The 20,287-nt window shown below is 43.1% G+C and overlaps 1 protein-coding gene across 1 annotated transcript in view; it reads right to left on the bottom strand.

Moving 5' to 3' along the window:
* The window catches only part of stt3a (STT3 oligosaccharyltransferase complex catalytic subunit A), a 46,869-nt gene extending 28,812 nt beyond the window's left edge, over positions 1-18,057 (bottom strand). Inside the window, exons 1-7 of the mRNA XM_080182219.1 lie at positions 17,950-18,057; positions 12,708-12,831; positions 11,367-11,427; positions 8,410-8,531; positions 7,366-7,511; positions 5,430-5,520; positions 2,786-2,892 (exon numbers count right to left, since the gene is read on the bottom strand). Of these exons, the coding sequence (XP_080038345.1) occupies positions 2,786-2,892; positions 5,430-5,520; positions 7,366-7,511; positions 8,410-8,531; positions 11,367-11,427; positions 12,708-12,795 (615 nt within the window). The 5' untranslated portion in view covers positions 12,796-12,831; positions 17,950-18,057. The remainder of the gene's footprint in view (positions 1-2,785; positions 2,893-5,429; positions 5,521-7,365; positions 7,512-8,409; positions 8,532-11,366; positions 11,428-12,707; positions 12,832-17,949) is intronic.
* Positions 18,058-20,287: the final 2,230 nt, after the last annotated feature.

The following is a 20,287-nucleotide window of genomic DNA, read 5'->3' as shown; positions in this document are numbered from 1 at the left end:
GTCAACTTTGATATTGTATTACGGTCCTTGTAATCTCCACCTGTTTTAAATCAATCCTTGATCTCTTTGAATCATTTTTTATAAACTTTCAGGCTCTGTAACAAGTTTTGCAGCATGGATTTTATTTTCAAATAGACATGCATCTTTGCTGCCTTGGCTAACTTGATATCCTACCACAAACAGTCACCAACAGCCAGATCTGATAAAACAGACATGAGGCTGCTGGTAACTGCACATGGTAGCAATTGGACAAGTAAAATGATTAGCCAAAATAAAGTTCACTCCTCATGGACTGAATATAGGAGTGTTAGTGTTGGATTAGCAGCCACGAGACCAGCAGTAAGGCAGCAGCAAAGTTTTGCATTAGGTACATTGTAACTGGGGTTTTTTTTTATATATAGTTTATGGGTTATTTATTAGTGTCACAAATAGGCTTACATTAACACTGCAATAAAGTTACTGCGAAAATCCCCTAGTTGCTTCACTCCGGCGCCTATCCGGGTACACTGAGGGAGAATTTAGTGTGGCTAATGCATCTAATAAGTGCGTCTTTCTGACTGTGGAAGGAAACTGGAGCACCTGGGGGAAACTTACAGACAGTACATGCAGACCCCACACAGACAGTGACCCAACCGGGAATCGAACCCGGGTTCCTGGTGCTGAGGCAGCAGTGCTAACCACTGTGCCATGGCTGTCTCAGTCTGTGTAGTGCACAGTCTACACAAACAAAGGAGGAATATGATCGGTAAGAAACAGACTATCCGCCTCAGGATCTAATCTTAGAATCTGAAAACTAAGGCGGCAGCCATTTGGCCCATTGTACTGTGTCAGATCTTTAAAAGAACTATCCGATTAGCACCACAAGTCCACTCTTTCCCTACTCCCTTAAATTTTTCCTTTCAAGTATATAATTGAAAATTATTTAGGTTTTTTGCAAGTCACGGTTTACTGTGGACAAGCAGTTACTGTAACTACTGTAATCTGAAGGAAGCCATAGTTATTTACACAATTACGCTGGAGTTAAGCTTAAGCTAGGATTGGTTTGCAACCAGGATTTCCTGCACAACCTTGTTTACTTGTGGATCAGGATGAAACGCAGGCACTTCCTCCTCCTCACAAGATGACAAATCAGCCTCGCCCATTTCCTAACCAAAGCACAAGCAAAGATCTGGAACAATGCAAAAACTGCATGTATGCTTGAGGATGCTGGCTGAACAGGTTTGGCAAAGGGCTAAATCAGAAAATGTATCTTCAGTTTCTGCTCCTGTCAGCCCCACAGTTAAACACAAAAAGCAGGGATAGGCCATATGGTCCTTTCAATCTGCTCCACCATTCAATATGCCCATAGCTGTTCTTCACCTCAATTTTACATTCCTGCACTAGTGGACAGACTTGGTGAGTTACTCGCCCTAGAATTCCCAGCCTCTGACCTACTCTTGCAGCTACAGCATTTCTATAACTAATTCAGTTAAGGTTCTGGTCACTGGTAACCCCAAGGATGTTTTGCAGTGCCTTTGCATCGTCGTCATATCTTACTTAACCTATCTTTATATTGTCAATAAATATGAATACATTACACTCAATCCCCACAGACAAGTCATTAATGTGGATCATAAATAGCTGAGATCCAAGCATGAACCCTTGCAGTATTTTGCCAGTAACATCTTGCCAACCTGAAAGCGAGCCACTGATTTCTTCTGTTTTCTCTCTGTTAATTAATCCTCAATCCATGCTATTATACTACCAATAAACATATGAGCCCTAATTTACATAATAACCTCCTGTGGGGCTCATTTGCATGATCAAGCGCCAAGCAATGACTACTTCCAGCAGTAGGGAATTTAACCATTTCTACATGACATTCAATGGCATTACCATTGCTAAATCCTCCATCAACACTGAAGGAGTGGCATGGTGGTTAGCACTGATGCCTCACAGAGTCAGGGACCCCAGTTCGACTCCCAGATTGGGTCACTCTCTGTACGAAGAATGCATATTCTTCTAGTGTCTGCGTGGATTTCCTCCAGATGCTCCAGTTTCCTCCCACAGTCCAAAGATGTGCGGGTTAGGCTGATTGGCCCTGCTAAATTGCCCCTTAGTGTCAGTGGGACTGGTAGGATAAATACATGGTGCTATGGGAATTGGGATCAGGATTGTTGACAGTGCGGACCTGATGGACTGAATGGCCTCTGTCTGCTCTGTAGGGATTCTATAATTCTATGAACTGGACCAGCATAAAAATACTGTGGCTACAAGAGCAGGTCAGAGGCTAGGAATTCCAAGGTGAGTAACACACCTCCTGATTCCCAAGGGCCTTCTACAAGGTATAGATATTTTATTGTTTAAGGGATTGTATATCTGCTGTGTATTAATTAATTTGCTTTAAATATTCATGATTGTTTACTCTTAAATCCTTGGATTTACTTTCCCAATTTAGCTTGCTCAACTTGTCCATCACTCCTATAGTTTGCTTTATTTAGATTTAAGACTGTACTTTTGAACACAAATTCAATATAAAATTCTATCATATAATGATTATCCCCTAGAGGCTTCTTTACAACAAGGTTATTAAATCTTCTTTTCATTGCAAAGTACTAGGCCACAAATGATGCACTTTCTACTTGTTTCCTCGACATACTGATTAAAAAACATTCCATAAACTCATCCATTATTAAAGGAAATATAGTTTGCACTCTGTGAACATTACCATTCGCTTTGATTGCTGTATCATCCTTGTTACACGCACTTCTAATTTCCTGATTTATACGCTAAAATGAGTACTTACCATGTAGAAGTAGGCCAGTGCACACATAGCAGACCAGTAGATGGAGCCTGACTTTACTGACTTGATCCACATGTAGTACGTGAGCAACATGCAGAAGATAGCAATACCTGCACAGATATACAGCAAATATCACCAAAAAAAGGTAATCAACAAGTGATACAGGAAGTCATTTCCATCCACTTCATTACCACCATGCTTCTTTCAGCAAGTCGATAATTCCATTCACAGTCAATCAAGCTCTCTGCAACTGATAGTCCTGAGGTTTCTGTGGTCTGGAACAGAACCTCCTGCTACTCATAAAAGCATTTCTATATCCAGATGAATTGAATAATCCAAGTTGATACTCAAAGCAGAGAAGGGCTGTTCTCAAAATGGTATGTTAAACCAAGGCTATGTCTGCCTGTCTTGGTGATTCAGACAGTTATTAAAGCTTCCATGATACCCTGCAGAGAGCAGCACAGAGCTGTCAATGTCCCGGCTAACTTTGCTAGCTCAAAAATATCACCGTGCCAAAAAAAACCAAACAGTGGCAATTCGCCTTCTAGCTTCCTGCAGAATGTTCACAAATCACATTCCCTTGATCCCAAAGAAAACCGTGTGCATTTATATGACAACCATTTCAAAAAGAACGCAGCCTGAATCTGCAGTGAACCAGCTTAACTCTGCAGCAAAATAGAGTGAAAGATGTGGGAGCGGAGGTCTCAGCTCGATCCCAGTTTGGGTTTTCAAATGCGTAATGAGGTTTTTGCTAGTACAAAAGTAAAATCACCTTCTAGTGAGTAAACTGTAGGGCATTTTAACATGTTTTTAAATAAAATTACTTAAGCAACAAAAATGTGCATGTACACAGAGCCTTTAACATAGTAAAATGTTTCAAGGTGCTTCTCAAATGTTACAAAACTTGACATCAATTAGGGAGACACTTGGTTAAAGAGATAGGTTATAAGGACTGTGATAAAGGAGAGATAAAGGCTTGTGGAGTTTAGACAGGGAGCTCCATATAGGGTCTAGGCTGCTGAAAGCATGGTTGCCGATGGTGTAGTGGTTAAAAAGGACGATGTACAGAGGCCAGACTTATCAGAGCAGTGATTCAGAGGTTACAGAGATAGGGGGGCACAAAGCCACGAGGGGTTTGAAAACGAGGAGAAGAATTCTGAAGTGAGGCACTGATGGACTTGGGAACCTCAATTTTCAATGAGCACAAGAGGCAATGGGTGAACGGGACTAAACATGAACATAGGCAGCAGTGTTTTGGATGAGCTCAGGTTTACGGACACTGGATAATAGGAAGTCTGCCAGGAGAGCAATGGAAATGTCAAATCTCGAGGTAACAAGGATGAGGCTTCAGCAGCAAATTAACAGATGGTGAGAGTTTGGTGATGCCGAAGAGGTGAACGTAGATGGTCTTGGTGATGATCCAGGTAGCAATGATCGACAAATGAGACTCAGAATCAGAATATAGGGGGTCTTATTTATTACTGGTCTCTCAATATTCATAAATTTATCTATTGGTTCTTCATCGAGTCTATCTATCTGAAGCTGGACTCACTAGGATGTACTCCGAACTGGAGCCCGCATTTGGCTCCTGCAACACTGTCTCATACAGTGTAGTTATGTCCAAGACTATCCACTTTCTGGTCCATGTGTCCTCAACATTTTCAAACGTGAGACAAATTTATTGATATTAACCCTATTACTGATATTGTTTGCCGTGATCCCTGATGAGATAGCTGCAGATTATATACGTCAGATGCCTTGCTCTTTGCCTCATTCTTGCACAATAATCTATCTTATTCAAATGCAAGTCTGTGCCTCCACCTTTCCACTTGCAATGGGTCAATATGATGTTGTTCCTTAAACTTGAAAACATTAAACACAACTTAGGTGGATCAATTTAAAAAATTGATTAGGTCTGGCCGGCAACCTTTTATTTATTATTTTGACAACTTTTCTTTCTTCTTGGAGTTCTGCCTATTTCTCCTTGATTTTCCTTTGTCTCTTTTTTCATCCCCTAATTTTTCTTTGCCTGCATTTTACGATGTGCTTTTTCTAATAAATAAAATATAAAGTTTGAAAAATAATGCATTTGAAGCCATAGGCTGGCATGGTGACCATGATGTAGAGATGTCACTAGCTTTAGGAATGTTCGCTGCTCCTTCGTCAGGTAGATATGTCTGACGAAGGAGCAGTGAGTGCTCCGAAAGCTAGCGGCTTTTGCTACCAAATAAACCTGTTGGACTTTAACCTGGTGTTATGAGACCTCTTACTGTCACGATGACAGTGGTCAGCACTGCTGCCTCAGTGCCAGGGACCTGGGTTCAATTCTGGCCCCAGGTGACTGCGTGGAGTTCTCCCCGTGTCTGCACGGGTTTCCTCCTACATTACAAAGATGTGCAGTTTAGGTTGATTGGCCATGCTAAATTGCTCATTAGTGTCAGGGACATTAGCAAGGTAAATATGTGGGTTACGGAGATAGCGGCTGGGTGGGATTGTTGTCAGTGCAGGACGGATGGGCCAAATGGCCTCCTCCGGCCCTGCAGAGATTTCATGGTTCATTGCTATGCGTCTACTGAAATTGCTGTAGCTACAGAAGATTATTAAATTGATTTTTCCAACATAAAGGAAGTTTGGGTTGGGTACTCACCTTCATTATCATAGGAGCCAGCTACAGAACGAGAGATGTAACCAGGGACAACAGCAATCATGGCCGCTGCTAACAAGCCTGCGCCAGCATCCTGAAACGCAAACAGAACATTAGCATTCTTACACAGTGCAGAGAGGGAATTATTCTCAAAATAAACAGTTGCCGAAATACAAACACATGAACATACAAAAAAAGTAGCAGGAACAGGCCATTCGGTCCCTCGAGCTTGCCCTGCCATTCAATAAGATTATTTCTGATGTGCTTGTGTTTCATGTTCTACATTACCATCTAACCCCGATAATCTTTGATTCCCTTGCCTAACAAGAATCTATTTACCTCTGCTGCAGAAATATTTAGTGACCCGCTTCTCCTGCCTTCTGAGGTAGAGAAATCCAAAGTCTCTCAACTCTCAGAGAAGAAACCTCTCCTCATTTCTGTCCTAAAAGCACAATCACTTATTTAAAAATAATAAATCCCTAGCTCTGGACTTACTCACAAGAGGAAACATCGAGCAGAATTCTCCCATCTGGGGACTAAGTCCCACGGTGGGGGTGATAACGTGGGGTGTTTCCTTCTGTGGAAGCCAATGGGAAAACACACCAAATCTTCTGGCCCCGACCTCTAGATATGCAACTGGGTGCTTTGTGCTCTATTCTGGTGGGGCAGGCTTGCTGGACGCCATCTTGAAAAGATGCTCAACATCACTGCCCCACTTTTGGAGGAAAGGTGGACCTCCTGAGAAAGAAGATGGATCCCCAGGAACATCCTGAGGCTGGAAGATGGACCCCCTCCAGGACACTGAATCTGGAAGGTCCACATGTATATTCCACCCCCCCCCCCCCCCCCCCCCCACCGCGCACGCAGTTGTGGTGCTCTGGGGTCAAGGGCTGTCAGCAGCCTCCATCCTGAACTCCAGAGTCAGCCCAGGTATTGTTCAGGTGAATCCGTACAACTGCACACCATGTTGTTCCTGTATTGCTTTCCATTGGCGTCACTGAGAAGTTGGTGTGTTGGCTGGGCCTTCACCTGCATCCCATTAGCAGGATGCAAGTGAGTTTCATACCAGCCTCCAGTGGGGTTTAGTGAAACTGACTTTTGGGTTTCCTGCCAAATTCTCCCCACCAGCAGGGGCTTGGGAGAAGTATGCCCATCCTTTCCATGTTCACCTTGCCATGACTATTCAGGATCTTTCTTATTTCAATCAAATCATTCCTCACTCTTCTAAACTCCAGTGGAAACAAGCTCACTCTACATAACATAAACCACTCCTTCCAGGAACCAAAAAACCAGTGCATTACGAAACATGGGATGCATTATGGGCAGTTTTAATTTACTCACAGGTTGTACAAATGCAGGATCACAAATCACCTTTGATAAAACAATGCTGAGGTTTTCAATACTGAGCCAGGTTAAATAATTCACATCCTACTGATCAGTTGATGTTACAGCCTCTCTGACTTTCAGTTGCAGCTCTGATATAAAAGAGCCTGTGTCAGTGACGGGAGCAAAGCAAAGAATCTCCTGGGACCATCCTTTAAACATTTGTCTAAAGATACCTAGGTCACTAATGGTAAACGCATGTAATCAATTCTGGTCACTGTTCACCACTTCCTTCCTGACACCAGGAGGCCAAGCTGCCCACAACTGGTTAATAGCACTACTTACCACGCAGAAAAGGAAAATCATAGTGCAATGTGAATAAGCTATGATACAAAACAGCGAGAAACAAAGTTAACATTATTGTTGTTAGGCAGAACTGAAGAAGCACCACAGACCTGAAACATTAACTCTGTTTCTCTCTCCACCTGCAACACACTTATAGCATTTTCCATTTTTATTCCAGTAACATTAAGCTGGCCAGAGCCATTCTGAATGGGTCTCCATACTCCACTGGTGTACATTTTCTGGTTTACAGGGAACATGGTTCAGTTCCTACCTTCAATTCCTTTGTTAAGTGATAAGTGACAATTGTGGTAAAGGATGAGAAAAGGGGAGCCAGAAACACACACACATTCCTGATGTCGACTGCAATGTGGAAGAAGTGCAGCACGTGGTAGAGAGCAGCAGAAGTGATCATAAGACCTGGAAAAAAAATCATTTAATTACGCTGGTTCGTCTCAAAAGAGTCAAGAAAATTTCAGTGTTATCACCCCAAAAAATAATCTCTTGCCACACAATATGCATGGCAGTATTGCACATCCTTTTCATAGTTAGCTCAGGTTACACTGCAGTACGAGTTCCCAGTGAATGAATGCAATACAAAGAAAACAAAATATTTAAATATGTATGCTATTTCAGGCTGATTGGACAGTACTCTGTAATATACTGGCTGTGCAAATGCAATGAGGGAGGGTAATACTTGGTTCAAAATAAGCAATGTTCTTGACTCATTTGGCAAAGGCATCGAAGTTAGTTTCTAGTTCCCACCCTGGAATGCAATTGATCGTAACCCTAACAGCACCGTTAAGTTCAGGTCTTACCTTTTTATGTTCAATCTTCCATGTTTTTCTAACAATTCTTAATATTATTGTAATAATGCTACTCAAGACTAGTAGCGTTATAGCATTAAAGCTATTTCATAAGTTCATCCTTCTTCCTCCCTCCTCTCGTTAATCTAATTCCCATTTTAAACCTTCTTTCAGATTAAAAAAACAATTTAGTTAAATTTCACTGCTTCAGGTTCCATTGCGTTCTGAAGCCAAGATCTATCATTAAAAATTTAATGACTCATTTCCCCCAATGACAACTTTGAGGTTACAAGGAAGGCATAAATTTAGAGACTGACAGGACTGCTTCAGAGTTCCCAGGCAATTTCTGACTCAATGTTTTAAAGCTTCAAGCCAGGAGATACTGAGTGAACCTCCACTATCTTACAGGGTAAGGCAGCCATGATATACACAGGTGTATCAAACAAAACAACTCACTGATGTATTAAAGAGATCAGTAATATGACCGCTTGGAGTACTAAAACTATACTGACCTGGGTAGATTGTTCCTCCAATAATTCTGCCTAGTGGATACCAAGCTCGATCATCAAACCAGTTATGGAACTTGTAGAAACCCTCTTCAGTGAGGAAACGAGTAGTCCGGTAGTTGAAGTACCTAATGATGTTTTGAGGCATCAGGCAGGAAAGAACACAGTAAATTTCTCAATAAATACTCAATAAATGTCCAAATATTTACACACTGCAAAATGTAGAAAAACTTCCAAACTGCAGCAGTTCCAGGAGGCAGCTCAGCATTATCTTCTCAAATTGCAACTTGCGACAGACCATAAATTACAACCCTCCCATTCCAGAGATCAATCTGGTAAACATTCTGTGCATTGCCTTCAATACAAGTATTTCCTTCCTTACACATGGAGACCAAAACTGCGCCACATTGCTCCAGTTGTGGTCTCACTGAAACCCTGCATCATTGTACCAAGACTGTTCTATTCTTGTACTCCAATTCCTTGAATTAAAGGCTAACGTGACATTTATCTTCCTAATTGCTTCTGCATTTGTATGATCACAAACAAGTCTGTACGAACATCAATATAAGTCACAGCATGCCAACTCAAAAATGCCCTAATCATTTCTGTCTGTTAACCAATTCTTCATCCACAAAATTGCTATAGGAGGCCATTTGGCCCATCATGTCTGCACTGGCTCTGCAAATGAGCATCATGACTTAGTGCCATTCGTCTGCCTTTTCCCTGTAGCCGTTATCATTATATAATGCCCTCCTGACAGCCTCAATTGAATCTGCCTCCAGCAGGTTCCAGGCAGTGTGTTCCAGACCAAACCATTCACTGTGTGAAAATGTACTTTCTTGCATCACATTTGCTGCTTTTGCAAACTACTTTAAATCCGTGCTCTCTGGTTCTTGATCCTTTTACGAATAGGAAGTTTCTTCCCATCTACTCCTGTTTAGCCCCCTCATGTTTTTGACCACCTTTATCAAATCTCCTGAGCCTTTTTGTCTAAAGACAACAGCCTCAAACTCTCTAACCTAATCACATAACAGAAGTTTCTCATCTTTGGAACCAGTCTTGTAAACATCTTCCGCATTCTCTCCAATGCATTCACATCCTTCTTGCGCACAATATTCTAGCTGAAGCCTAACTAGCATCTTGTAGAAGTCTTGCAACAGAACCCCTTGTTCCTGTACTCTTTGTCCCTTTATTATATGCTTTATTAACTGCTCTCTCCACTTGTTCTGCTCCTTCAGTGATTTATGCACATAAACACACAGGTCCCTCTTCTCCTGTGCCTCTTTCAAGAATTTTACCGTTATTCTATATTGCCACACCATATTCTTTTTACCGAAATGCATCATCTCATACTTCTCTTCATTGAACTTCATATGTCATGTATCTGCCCGTTCCACCAACTTTTGTCTATGAACATTTGTCTATGTTCATGACAAATTAACCTCCACTCATAAGTCCTTATCTTGCCTATTAACCTTTGCGTGGCACATTATTGAGTGTTGTTTGGATTACCAGGAGTACTACATCGACTGGATCCTGTTCATCCAACCCACTTGTTACATCCTCAAAATGCTCTAATGAATTTGTCAAACAGAATCTGCCTTATGCAAAGCATGTTGGCTTTTGAAAAATGGGTGGCACAGTGGTGAGCACTGCTGCCTCTCAGTGCCAGGAACCTGGGTTTGATTCCCAGCTTGGGTTGCAGTCTGGGCAGAGTTTGTACGTTCTCCATGTTTCTGGGTGGGTTTCCTCAGTATGCTCCTGTTACCCCCAACAGTCCAAAAGACATGCTGGCTGTGCTAAATTCTCCCTCGGTGCTCAGAAAGGTCTAGAGTATGGCAACTAGGGGGTTTTCACAGTAACTTCACTGCAATGTTACTGTAAGCTTATTTGCAACACTAATAAATAAACTTAAGAACATGTCCAATCATACTATATCATTTTCTAAGTTAGGATTCCTTATCAATAGATTCCAGTACGTTCCTGATGACTGTTGCCAGGTCAACTGGCCTGTAGTTCCAGTTTCCTCTTTCCCTTCTTTCTTAAACAGCAACGTTACATTTGTGGCGGCACGGTAGCAGTGGTTAGCACTGCTGCTTCACAGCTCCAGGAACCTGGGTTTGATTCTTGGCTTAGGTCACTGTCTGTGTGAAGTTTGCACATTCTCCTTGTGTCTGCGTGGGTTTCCTCTGGGTGCTCCGGTTTCCTCCCGCAGTCCAAAGATGTGTGGGTTAGGTTGATTGGCCATGCTAAAAATTGTCCTTAGTGTCCTGAGATGTGTAGGTTAGAGGGATTAGCAGGTAAATATGTAGGAATATGGGGGTAGGGCTTGGGTGGGATTGTGCTTGGTGCAGGCTTGATGGACCAAATGGCCTATTTCTGCACTGCAGGGTTTCTATGATTCCTCTGTGAACTTGGTGACTTTTGGAAAATCATAGCCAACACATCCACTATTTGTGCAGTTATTTGTTTTAGAATGCCAGGTTGTAGGCTATTACATCCTGGGGATTGGCAAATTTTAGTCCCTTAAGTTTCTTCTATTCTTTGTTTCTCTGCTCGTATTAATCATCTGAACGTCTGTACTTGGAACATCTACATTACTCTACATTTCTGACGTCAACGTGTCTTCTACTGTGAAGACAGACAAAATATTTATTCAACGTCTCTGCCATTTCCTCATTTCCCACAACAATTTCTCCTACCTCTTCTACTTTAGCTCCTTTCTATATTCCTTATATATATTTATATACTCTTCCTTTCTATATTCTTGAAGAAGCTCTTACAATCTCTTTTTATATTCCTGGCTAATTTACTCTCCTATTTTATTTTTTTCCCCTTTTTATCAACAAGTTTGTTAGGTGCGAAACTAAAATACCCCAAAAACACAGTAACCGAAAGCTCCCAAAGTTTGGTTTATGTTGGGATATTAAAATAAAGCAAAAGGACTTTGTAGCAGTACTTACGGATCAAACTCATGGATCACACTCTCAAATCTTAGTACAGAGAACAGTCTGGTGGAAAATGCTGTGGAACAAAGCACAAAATTTATATAACAATTAAATCCTGTTCACTGCTTTCTTTTAATACTCTTAACACTAATCTCAACATGAATATTCAAATATATCTCGCAAATCCAAGATTGAAGTTAACCGCTTTTGTGAAACAATGTCATTTCTAGCTTCTGATAATCAGTCACCAGTTTAAATTGCTGTAAAAACTCCTCCTGTCTGACACATCAGTTGTGGTATTGATGGGCTGAGCCTGAGAGTTTTAAGTAATAGTCTTTCTGAACTACAGCCCAGACCTGGTCTTTTAATGTTTTTGGATTGTGTTTAGTTAAATGATTGTGGATTTTGAGCAAAAGCTCAGAGGATGCCACAATTTAAGTAATGCGACACAAGAAGTCTCACAACACCAGGTTAAAATCCAGTTACGGGAATAGGACCCTGGGTGGGGGGGATTGTTGTCAGTGCAGATTTGATGGGCCAAATGGCCTTCTTCTGCTTGAAAGAGCAGTGTTCCGAAAGCTCGTGATTCCAAATAAACCTGTCGGACTTTAACCTGGTGTTGTGAGACTTCTGATTGTGCCCACTCCTCTCCAACTCGGGGATCTTCACATCAAGCAACGCGAGATTGAGGGCCAAGCATAAGCAACAATCTACATGCATTCAAGCTTTCAGTGGGTAAAAACTTCACAGCCTAGCCCAAAGCCGGATAGATTGGGAGCAAAAATGGAGGAAACTGAAGGAAAAGGAATGAATAGATGATATATTGGCTCCATTCTCAAGTTAATACAGCTTAAGTTTATAGCACACATCTACTCCTTTAACAAATACAGGCATGCTGCACAGGTGGAATAGCAATATATGACCCGAGAAAACAGTTCAAATTGACTATTTAATAAGGTATTTCTGGCTGCTCTGCGGTTTTTAAAAAAATTCTTTTATGGGATGTAGGTGTCACTGACTGCCAGCATTTATTGCCCATCCCTAATTGCCCTTGAGGGGGCAGTTAAGAGCCATCCACATTGCTGAGAATTTGGAGTCTCGTGTAGGTCAGAGCAGGTAAGGATGGCAGATTTCCTTCCTCAAAAGAATATTAGTGAACCAGATGGGTTTTTATAACAATTGACAACGGCTTCCACATTTTTCACAGTTTCTAGTTCTAAGGAATGAAAGAGACAGTAGAGATGATACGTCAAGGATTTGTGAGATGATGTGACAGGGATTGATACTAAGCTGTTGGAGTATAAGCTGTGCTTTTATCCTTACGATATAATAAGTTAAGCTCCATTTGAAACTTACAGAGCACAGCTGCCATGGACAGAATGAGCAGCTTCAGCAGGGTGTCCTGCTTCTCATAGGACAGCCTCAGGAACCCCAACTTCGTCATCTTTGGCCTGGTATTTGCAGCTGACAAACCATTAACCTGGAAAGCAGAATGTAAAAACTGAAATACTGGCACAAGCATCAGATTTACTCAATACTAGCAAGATCACAATTAAACCAGGGAGCAGAGGGATAAAACACCTCCCCCGCCCTCCTCCAAGTTGAAGGATACTGGACAGTGGAATACACTCACTTTTGACACCCCTATGAAACAGGACAGATTCAGAAAAGTATAGTGGCATAGTAGTGAGCACTGCTGCCTTACAGCTCCAGGAACCCGGGTTCAATTCCGGCCTTGGGTCACTGTCTATGTGGAGTTTGCACATTCTCCCTGCGTCTGTGTGGTTTCCTCCCACAGCCCAAAGATGTGTGGGTTACATTGACTGGCCGTGCTAAATTGACCCTAGTATCAGGGAATTAGCAGGATAAATATGTGGGGTTACAGAAACAGGATCTGGGTGGGATTGTTGTCAATGCAGATTTGATAGTCTGAATGGCCTCCTTCTGCACTGTAGGGATTCCGGGATCTCAAACTCAGTGGCCTGTCTTACAAATTGCAACCGAGACTTTCATTTTCCACTCTGATCACAGCCTAAGGTCTCTGAACAGAGTCTTCTAACCAATGTTAAAAGCTCATATCTATGCAGAAATATTGGCTATGCATAAATTCATTTCCACCTTCTTTCGCTGTGATATTGCCTATCTCTTAACTGGATGAGAATTAGTCTTGGCTTCCTGAAATGGGAAGACCGTTAAGCCACAGCAGCTGTCCAAGCATTCTTTCTGATGTATTACAGCCCGACGTGGTTCCTGCTCTGACCAAGACCACAAGAAACTACAAAGGGTTGTGAATCCATCACGTAAATCAGCCCCCCACCCACTGACTCTGTCTACACTTCCCGCTGCCCTCGGAAAGCAGCCAGCATAACTAAGGACCCCACGCACCCACTCACCCCACTGTCTCCCATCTTCTTCCATCAGAAAGATTATACAAAAGTCTGAAAACATGTATCAGACTCAAGAACAGCTTCTTCTCTGCTGCCATCAGACTCTTGAATGGACCTGTCATATATTAAGCTGTTCTTTCTCTTCACCCTATCTGTAACTGCAATTCTGCACTCTCTTCTTTTCTTCTTCCCGATGTACGTTACGAACAGTATGTCTTGTCTGTATAGCATGCAAGAAACAATACTTTTCACTGTATCCCAATTATGTGACAATAATAAATTAAATCTATCTCTTCAATTTAACTCCAAATGTAGATGATGCAAATAGTTAAAAAAGGTTTATCATACGTGTAACAGGAATGACTCATAAATCTCTGAACTGACATTGAGGTTTGATGCCAATAGACCATGCTGAGATTTTCACAAGTCAGAATTGAGTAATTCCAGTGGTGGACAACAAATCTCAAAGCGTAAAGCTCAAGGAAACTAAATTACAGAAGAATTATACAAACTCTACAGTGCAGGAGGCAGCCATTCAGCCCATTGAGACTGTACCGACCATAAACCCATCCAGGCCCTCCCCCCATATCCCTACATATTCACCCACTAATCCCTCTAACCTACACATCTCACGACATCTAAGGGACAATTTTTTTTAGCATGGCCAATCAACCTAACCCGCACATCTTTGGACTGTGGGAGGAAACCCACACAGACACGAGGAGAATGTGCAAACTCCACACAGACAATGACCCAAGCTGTGGATTCCATTTCACTTTCATTCCATTCCAGTGTAGATTAGCTCCGAGTGAAGTCAAGGCAATCCAGTACAAGATATTGCTTGCGAGGTTAGCCTATGGTACAAGCATGCACTAGTTTACCTGCAAAGACTAAAAATACATTTCCAGAGTTTGGCTTTTATCCAAGGTGATAAGCAGCCAGGTGACCTCTGTTAATGTCATACAGCCACAAATGCTTTGTAGATGCCTTGAAGTCTGTCCACCATTTACAAGACACAAGTGATGGAATACTCCCAGCAACACCACTCAAGAAGCTCAACAATATTCAGGGCAAAGAAGCCTATTTGATGGGTACTTATCCATCATCTTAAATATTCACTCCCTCTGACACTGGTTTACCTTGGCAGCAGTGTGCACCATAAACAAGATGCACTGCAGCAATGTGACAATGCTCCTTCAACAGCACTTTTCAAACCTGTGACCTCTACCCACTGAAAAAATAACACTACCAATTTAACCTCCAAGTTGCACACCACCCTGACTTTCTATATCACTTTCGCTGATCAAAATTCTGAAACACGCACTCTAACAGCAGGGTGGATGTTCCTACATCTCATGAACTGCAGTTCAAGGCGGCAGCTCACCACCACCTTCTCGAGTAGTTAAAGATGTCCAATAAATGTTGCACAAGAGATAGCGATGCCCACATCCCTGGATTGAACAAAAGAGACATATACTCGACCTCTTGAACTAGATGAGGATGACTTGCACACTGCTGAGGAACAGCAGGATTGTTGGAGATCCTTCAGATGACAGAGTGAAGTTTCATAGAATCTTTACAGTGCAGAAGGATGCTATTTGACCCATCGAGTCTCCACCGACCATAATCCGACCCAGCCCTATTCTTGTAACCCCACATATTTACTGTGCTAACTCCCTGACACTAAGGTCAATTTAGTATGGCCAATCAACCTAACCTGCACATCTTTGGACTGTGGCCGGAAATTGGAGCACCCAGAGGAAACCCATGGGGATACAGGGAGAAATGTGCAAACTCCACATAGAAAATGACCCAAGGCCAGAATTGAACCCAGGTCCCCCAACTAACCACTGTGCCACCATTGGCTTACATGCACATCAATAATCCAATGGCATGATTCAAAGCAAAGATGAATCTTATTCCAACAGTCCTCTCTGAATTGATATTTACCAACAAGATTCATTCATTTCAATGCTGTCCTGGGACTCTGTCAGCGAAAACTGACCTATTTCCTGTTCACTATCAATGCATGCCAAAAGAAATCATAAATTTGAAGGCTTGGATATTTTGATAAGTCAAATATTTTCTTAAAACTTTCACTTGTATGCTTTTGAAGTAATATGAAATGGAATTATGCAAAAGACCAAAAAACAACCAATTGCTTACAATTAGCATATTTGCATCTGTCAAGACTATTTATTAGCCACAGCCAGCAAGTACAAGGGGAAATCAACAAGAATCTTATCAGGTGGACTAGCCCAACATTAAAGATAGGACAATAAGGGGAATTGCATGGTGTGTGGTTATTTTAAAATTATCATACGTTGCAGAACAGAAAGTGAAATTACTCAACAAGCTTCTACAATGAAGATCAAGCACTCAGCAACTTTTTGTAAAAATTTATTTACTGAATGCGAGTGCCACTGGCAAGGCCAGTATCTACTGTCCATCACCAAATCTCCTCCAGAAGACACTGGTGAGCCATTACAGACTAATTGTTCTAAAATGGGAAAAGTTTTGATCAGCATCGTTTTCTTATTAATATTTCTGAGACTTGATATGAGGATAAAGTCCAAAGATCCTGACTGCCGGCACTCTGCAGTATTTTATTAAAGAGCTCGAGTCCTAAATAACTGGTAATGTTTGACAACTGCTCTGGGAAAAAGAGCACTTAAATGTGACAGAGAGAATACTTTCACTGCCCCCCCAAACCCCCAGAGCACATTCTCTGTTCAGTATACAGTGCCTAAAGGTTATATGTAACACTTCTCATGACCTCAGAACATCACAAAGCAATTTACAGCCACTAAAGAACTTTTTAACTGTCTTTATAATTATAAGGAGTCATACACAAAGTGACTGCGATGTCCCACAAACAGCAAATTTGATGTATGGTGGATAATCCGTTTCAGTGGTGTTGAAGGGAGGACAAGATAGGAACTGGGAAGAATGCCAAAGGATCTTGTATTTCTATTTACAGTCACAGAGTTTTACAGCACAGAAAGAGGCCCTTCAACTGACTGTGTCTGTGCTAAGCCATCAAACACCTATCTACTCTCATCCCATTTTCCAGCAGCATTTGGTCGATAGCCTTATATGCTATGGCTTTTCAAGTGTCATCTAAATGCAAGAAGTTTGTCAGTTTCCTTTTGGGTAGTGAGTTCCAGATTCCCACCAGCCTCTGGGTAAGTTTTTCCTCAAATCCCCTTGAAACCTCCTGCCCCTTATCTTGAATCTACACCCTCTGGATATTGACCCTTTTATTACAGGAAAACGTTTCTCCCTATCTACCCCATTTATATCCTGTCAATTTTATACACCTTAGTCAGGTCCTTACCCAGCCTTCTCTGCTCTAAGGAAACCAACCCCAGCCTAACCAGCCTCTCTTCATAGCTGAAATACTCCAGCCCAGACAACAACCTAGTGAATCTCCTTGGCATCCTGACTAGTGCAATCACATCCTTCCTATAGTGTAATGACCAGAACGGCACACAGTAATCTTGTTGTAGCCTAATAAGTATTTTATACAGCTCTACTGTAACCTCCCTGCTCTGGCAAACAGAGCCTTTAACTTCTCATCTAAAAGACAGCACCTCGAAGGAAGTAGCTCTCCCTCGCTATTACAATGGGGTGTCAGGCAGACCTTTTACTCAAGTTGGAGTTATTTGATTTATTAATATCACGTGTCCTGGGAAACAGTGAAACGAATTGTTTCTTGTGTGCTAGGTAGACAAAACATACCATTCATAGAATACATAAGGCAGAAGGAAAGGAGAGGGTGCAGAATATAGTGTTCCAGTCATAGGGTGTAGAGAAAGATCAGCTTAATATATGGTAGGTCCGTTCAAACATCTGGTGGCAGCTGTTCTTCAGTGGGAGCTCAAATCATTGGGGTGGGATTTGGACCCAGACTCAGAAGTGTGTGCGCTTCAATCGGAATCATGAAAGTTACATTATCAGAAACCTATGAGAGCGTGGGCAAAGGGGGTAGAGAGAGAGAGCAGGCAAGGGGAGAGAGAAAGAGCGGGCAAAGGGGGTGGGGGAGAAAGAGAGAGAGAGGGCAAAGGGGGTAGAGAGAGAGCGGGCAAAGGGGGTAGAGTGGGCAAAAGGGGAACAGAGAGAGAGAGAGCGGGAGTGGGGGTTTGAGAGAGTCCCCGCCCCGTGCCCTCTCCCCCCAGGCCCCAGGCCGCAGGCCGCCACCGCCACTTTACCTGAGGGGACGGCGCTCACTCCATCCGAAGGCCAGCTCCGAGCGCACGCCGGCGAAACCTAACCCCGCTGCCGGAAGCGGCCTCTCTCCAGCCACTGGGGGGGAGCCCGGGGCAGACGGGACCCCCCCGCTGATTGGACCGCCCGGCTGCCAGTCAGCGGCCGCCGCTTCCGGTAGCGAGCTGGGTTGAGAGCGCAAAGAGGACGTGTCATTCCCGCGGGGGCGCGCTCCGCCCCTGCGCGCGCCCCCGAGCCACAGCGAGGAGCCGTACGGGCGCCAAGAGTGGCCCCGCCCCCCCCCCCTTCCGCCAGCGCTGCCTCATGGGATACAGGAGGGTCGGACCACGGCACCTGTCAATCAAAGCCTCAGCTGTAGTCCCAGAGGTTGCAACAGTGACTGGGGCCAGACTGGGAAGCTGAATAGGAATAGTGAGTTCTCAAAATCTCACTAACTGTCCTATCTGGAGACAATAGTCTTTAAACTATGCTTAATGCTCTCTCCACTCACATTGTCTGTACCCTTAAGACTTGATTACCTGTAAAGACTTGCATTTCCAACCATTATTTTGTAAATTGAGTTTGTGTATTTATATGCCCTGTTTGTGAATGGAACTCCCACTCACCTGACAAAGGAGCAGCGCTCCGAAAGCTAGTGGCGTTTGCTACCAAATAAACCTGTTGGGCTTTAACCTGGTGATGTGTCACTTCTTACTGTGTTTACGCAAGTCCAATGCCAGCATCTCCACATCACGGTTCCCAAACCTCCAGGATTAACCTGGACTCTCCAGGAACTGAAGATCAATCTTCAGAACACTGCTGTGTGAAACTCTGAAGAAAAATAATCAGGCTGTTAAAAAAAAACGTCATTTTCTTTGACCAGTTCTCTTTATCAGACATAACACTATTGATAACTGGGTGGGGAAAAAGCCAGAAAATCCCAACCTACATCTCCAATGTTGTAAACCCAGTAAGGTTTAAAGTCATTTTTTTAGGGTCACAAGTAGGCTTATGTTAACACTGCAATGAAGTTACTGTGAAAATCCACGAGTCGCCACACTCCGGTGCCTGTTCAGGTACACCGAGGGAGAATTTAGCATAGCCAATGCACCCTTCATCGCTCCTTTGCTTACTCTCTCCTGTTTTTTCAGGTGACTGATTATTCAGTCAGATAAAAGCAAAATACTGCGGATGCTGGAATCTGTAACAAAAATAGAAAATGCTGGAAAAATAGAAGTGAGAAAGGATGATAAAATGGATGAATGAGATTAAATGAAATTAAATAAAATAAATGGAGATGGGGTGAAGGTGGAAGGGAGAGTTCATCCTCTGAACTCAATGTTCAGTCCAGAAGGCTGTAAAATGCCCAATTGGAAGATGAGGTGCTGTTCCTCCAGTTTGTGTTGGGGTTTGCTGGAACATTGCAACAGGCCAAGGATGGACATGTGAACAGGAGAACAGGGTGCTGTGTGGAAGTGGGAAGCGTCAGGAAGGCCTGGGTCCTGCTTGCGGATGGTCCGAAGGAGTTCAGCAAAGCGCGCACCCAGTCTGCATTTTGTCTCTCCGACGTAGACCATGTTGGGAGCAGCGAATGCAATGGACCAGACTGAAGGAGGTGCACACCTGAACGGGGTTGTTAGAACCTGGAATGATGAGCGGGGAGATGGAAAAGGGGCAGGTGTTACACCTTCTATGATTGCACGGGAAGGTGCTGTGGGCAGGGGGTGAGGTGTTGGGCGTGACTGAGTAGTAGACCAGGGTGTCCCAGAGGAAACAGTCTCTGCAGAATGCTGAAGCCGGAGTGAGGGGAAGATGTGTTGGGTAGTGGCATCATGCTGGAGTTGGCAGAGAATGATCCTTTGAATGTGGAGACTGGTGGGGTGAAAAGCGAGGACAAGGGGGCCCGTATTCTGGTTCTAAGATGATGGGGTGAGAGCAGTAATCCAGGGGATGCGTTGATTGCGGTTGAGATCCCTGTCAACCACAGTGGGTGGAAAACTGCAATTGAGAAATAAGAACATAAGAAATAGGAGCAGGAGTAGGCCATCTAGCCCTTCGAGCCTGCCCCGCCATTCAATAAGATCATGGCTGATCCGTCGTGTCTCAGTTCCACATTCCCGCCCTCTCCCCATAACCCTTAATCCCCTCTCTTATCAAAAGCCCATCAACCTGCGTCTTAAAAATATTTAGCGAGGTAGCCTCCACCACTTCAACGGGCAGAGAATTCCAGAGATTCACCACCCTTTGAGTGAAGAAATTCTTCCTCAACTCCGTTCTAAACCGCCCCCCTTTATCTTGACACTGTGCCCCCTAGTCCTGCTATCCTTTCTGAGCGGGAAGAGT

Source organism: Carcharhinus amblyrhynchos, unplaced genomic scaffold (genome assembly GCF_965287045.1).
Source record: "Carcharhinus amblyrhynchos unplaced genomic scaffold, sCarAmb.v2.hapA scaffold_49, whole genome shotgun sequence".
In the NCBI taxonomy this organism is placed as follows: Eukaryota; Metazoa; Chordata; class Chondrichthyes; order Carcharhiniformes; family Carcharhinidae; genus Carcharhinus; species Carcharhinus amblyrhynchos.
This window is presented reverse-complemented; position numbering and strand designations above follow the sequence as displayed.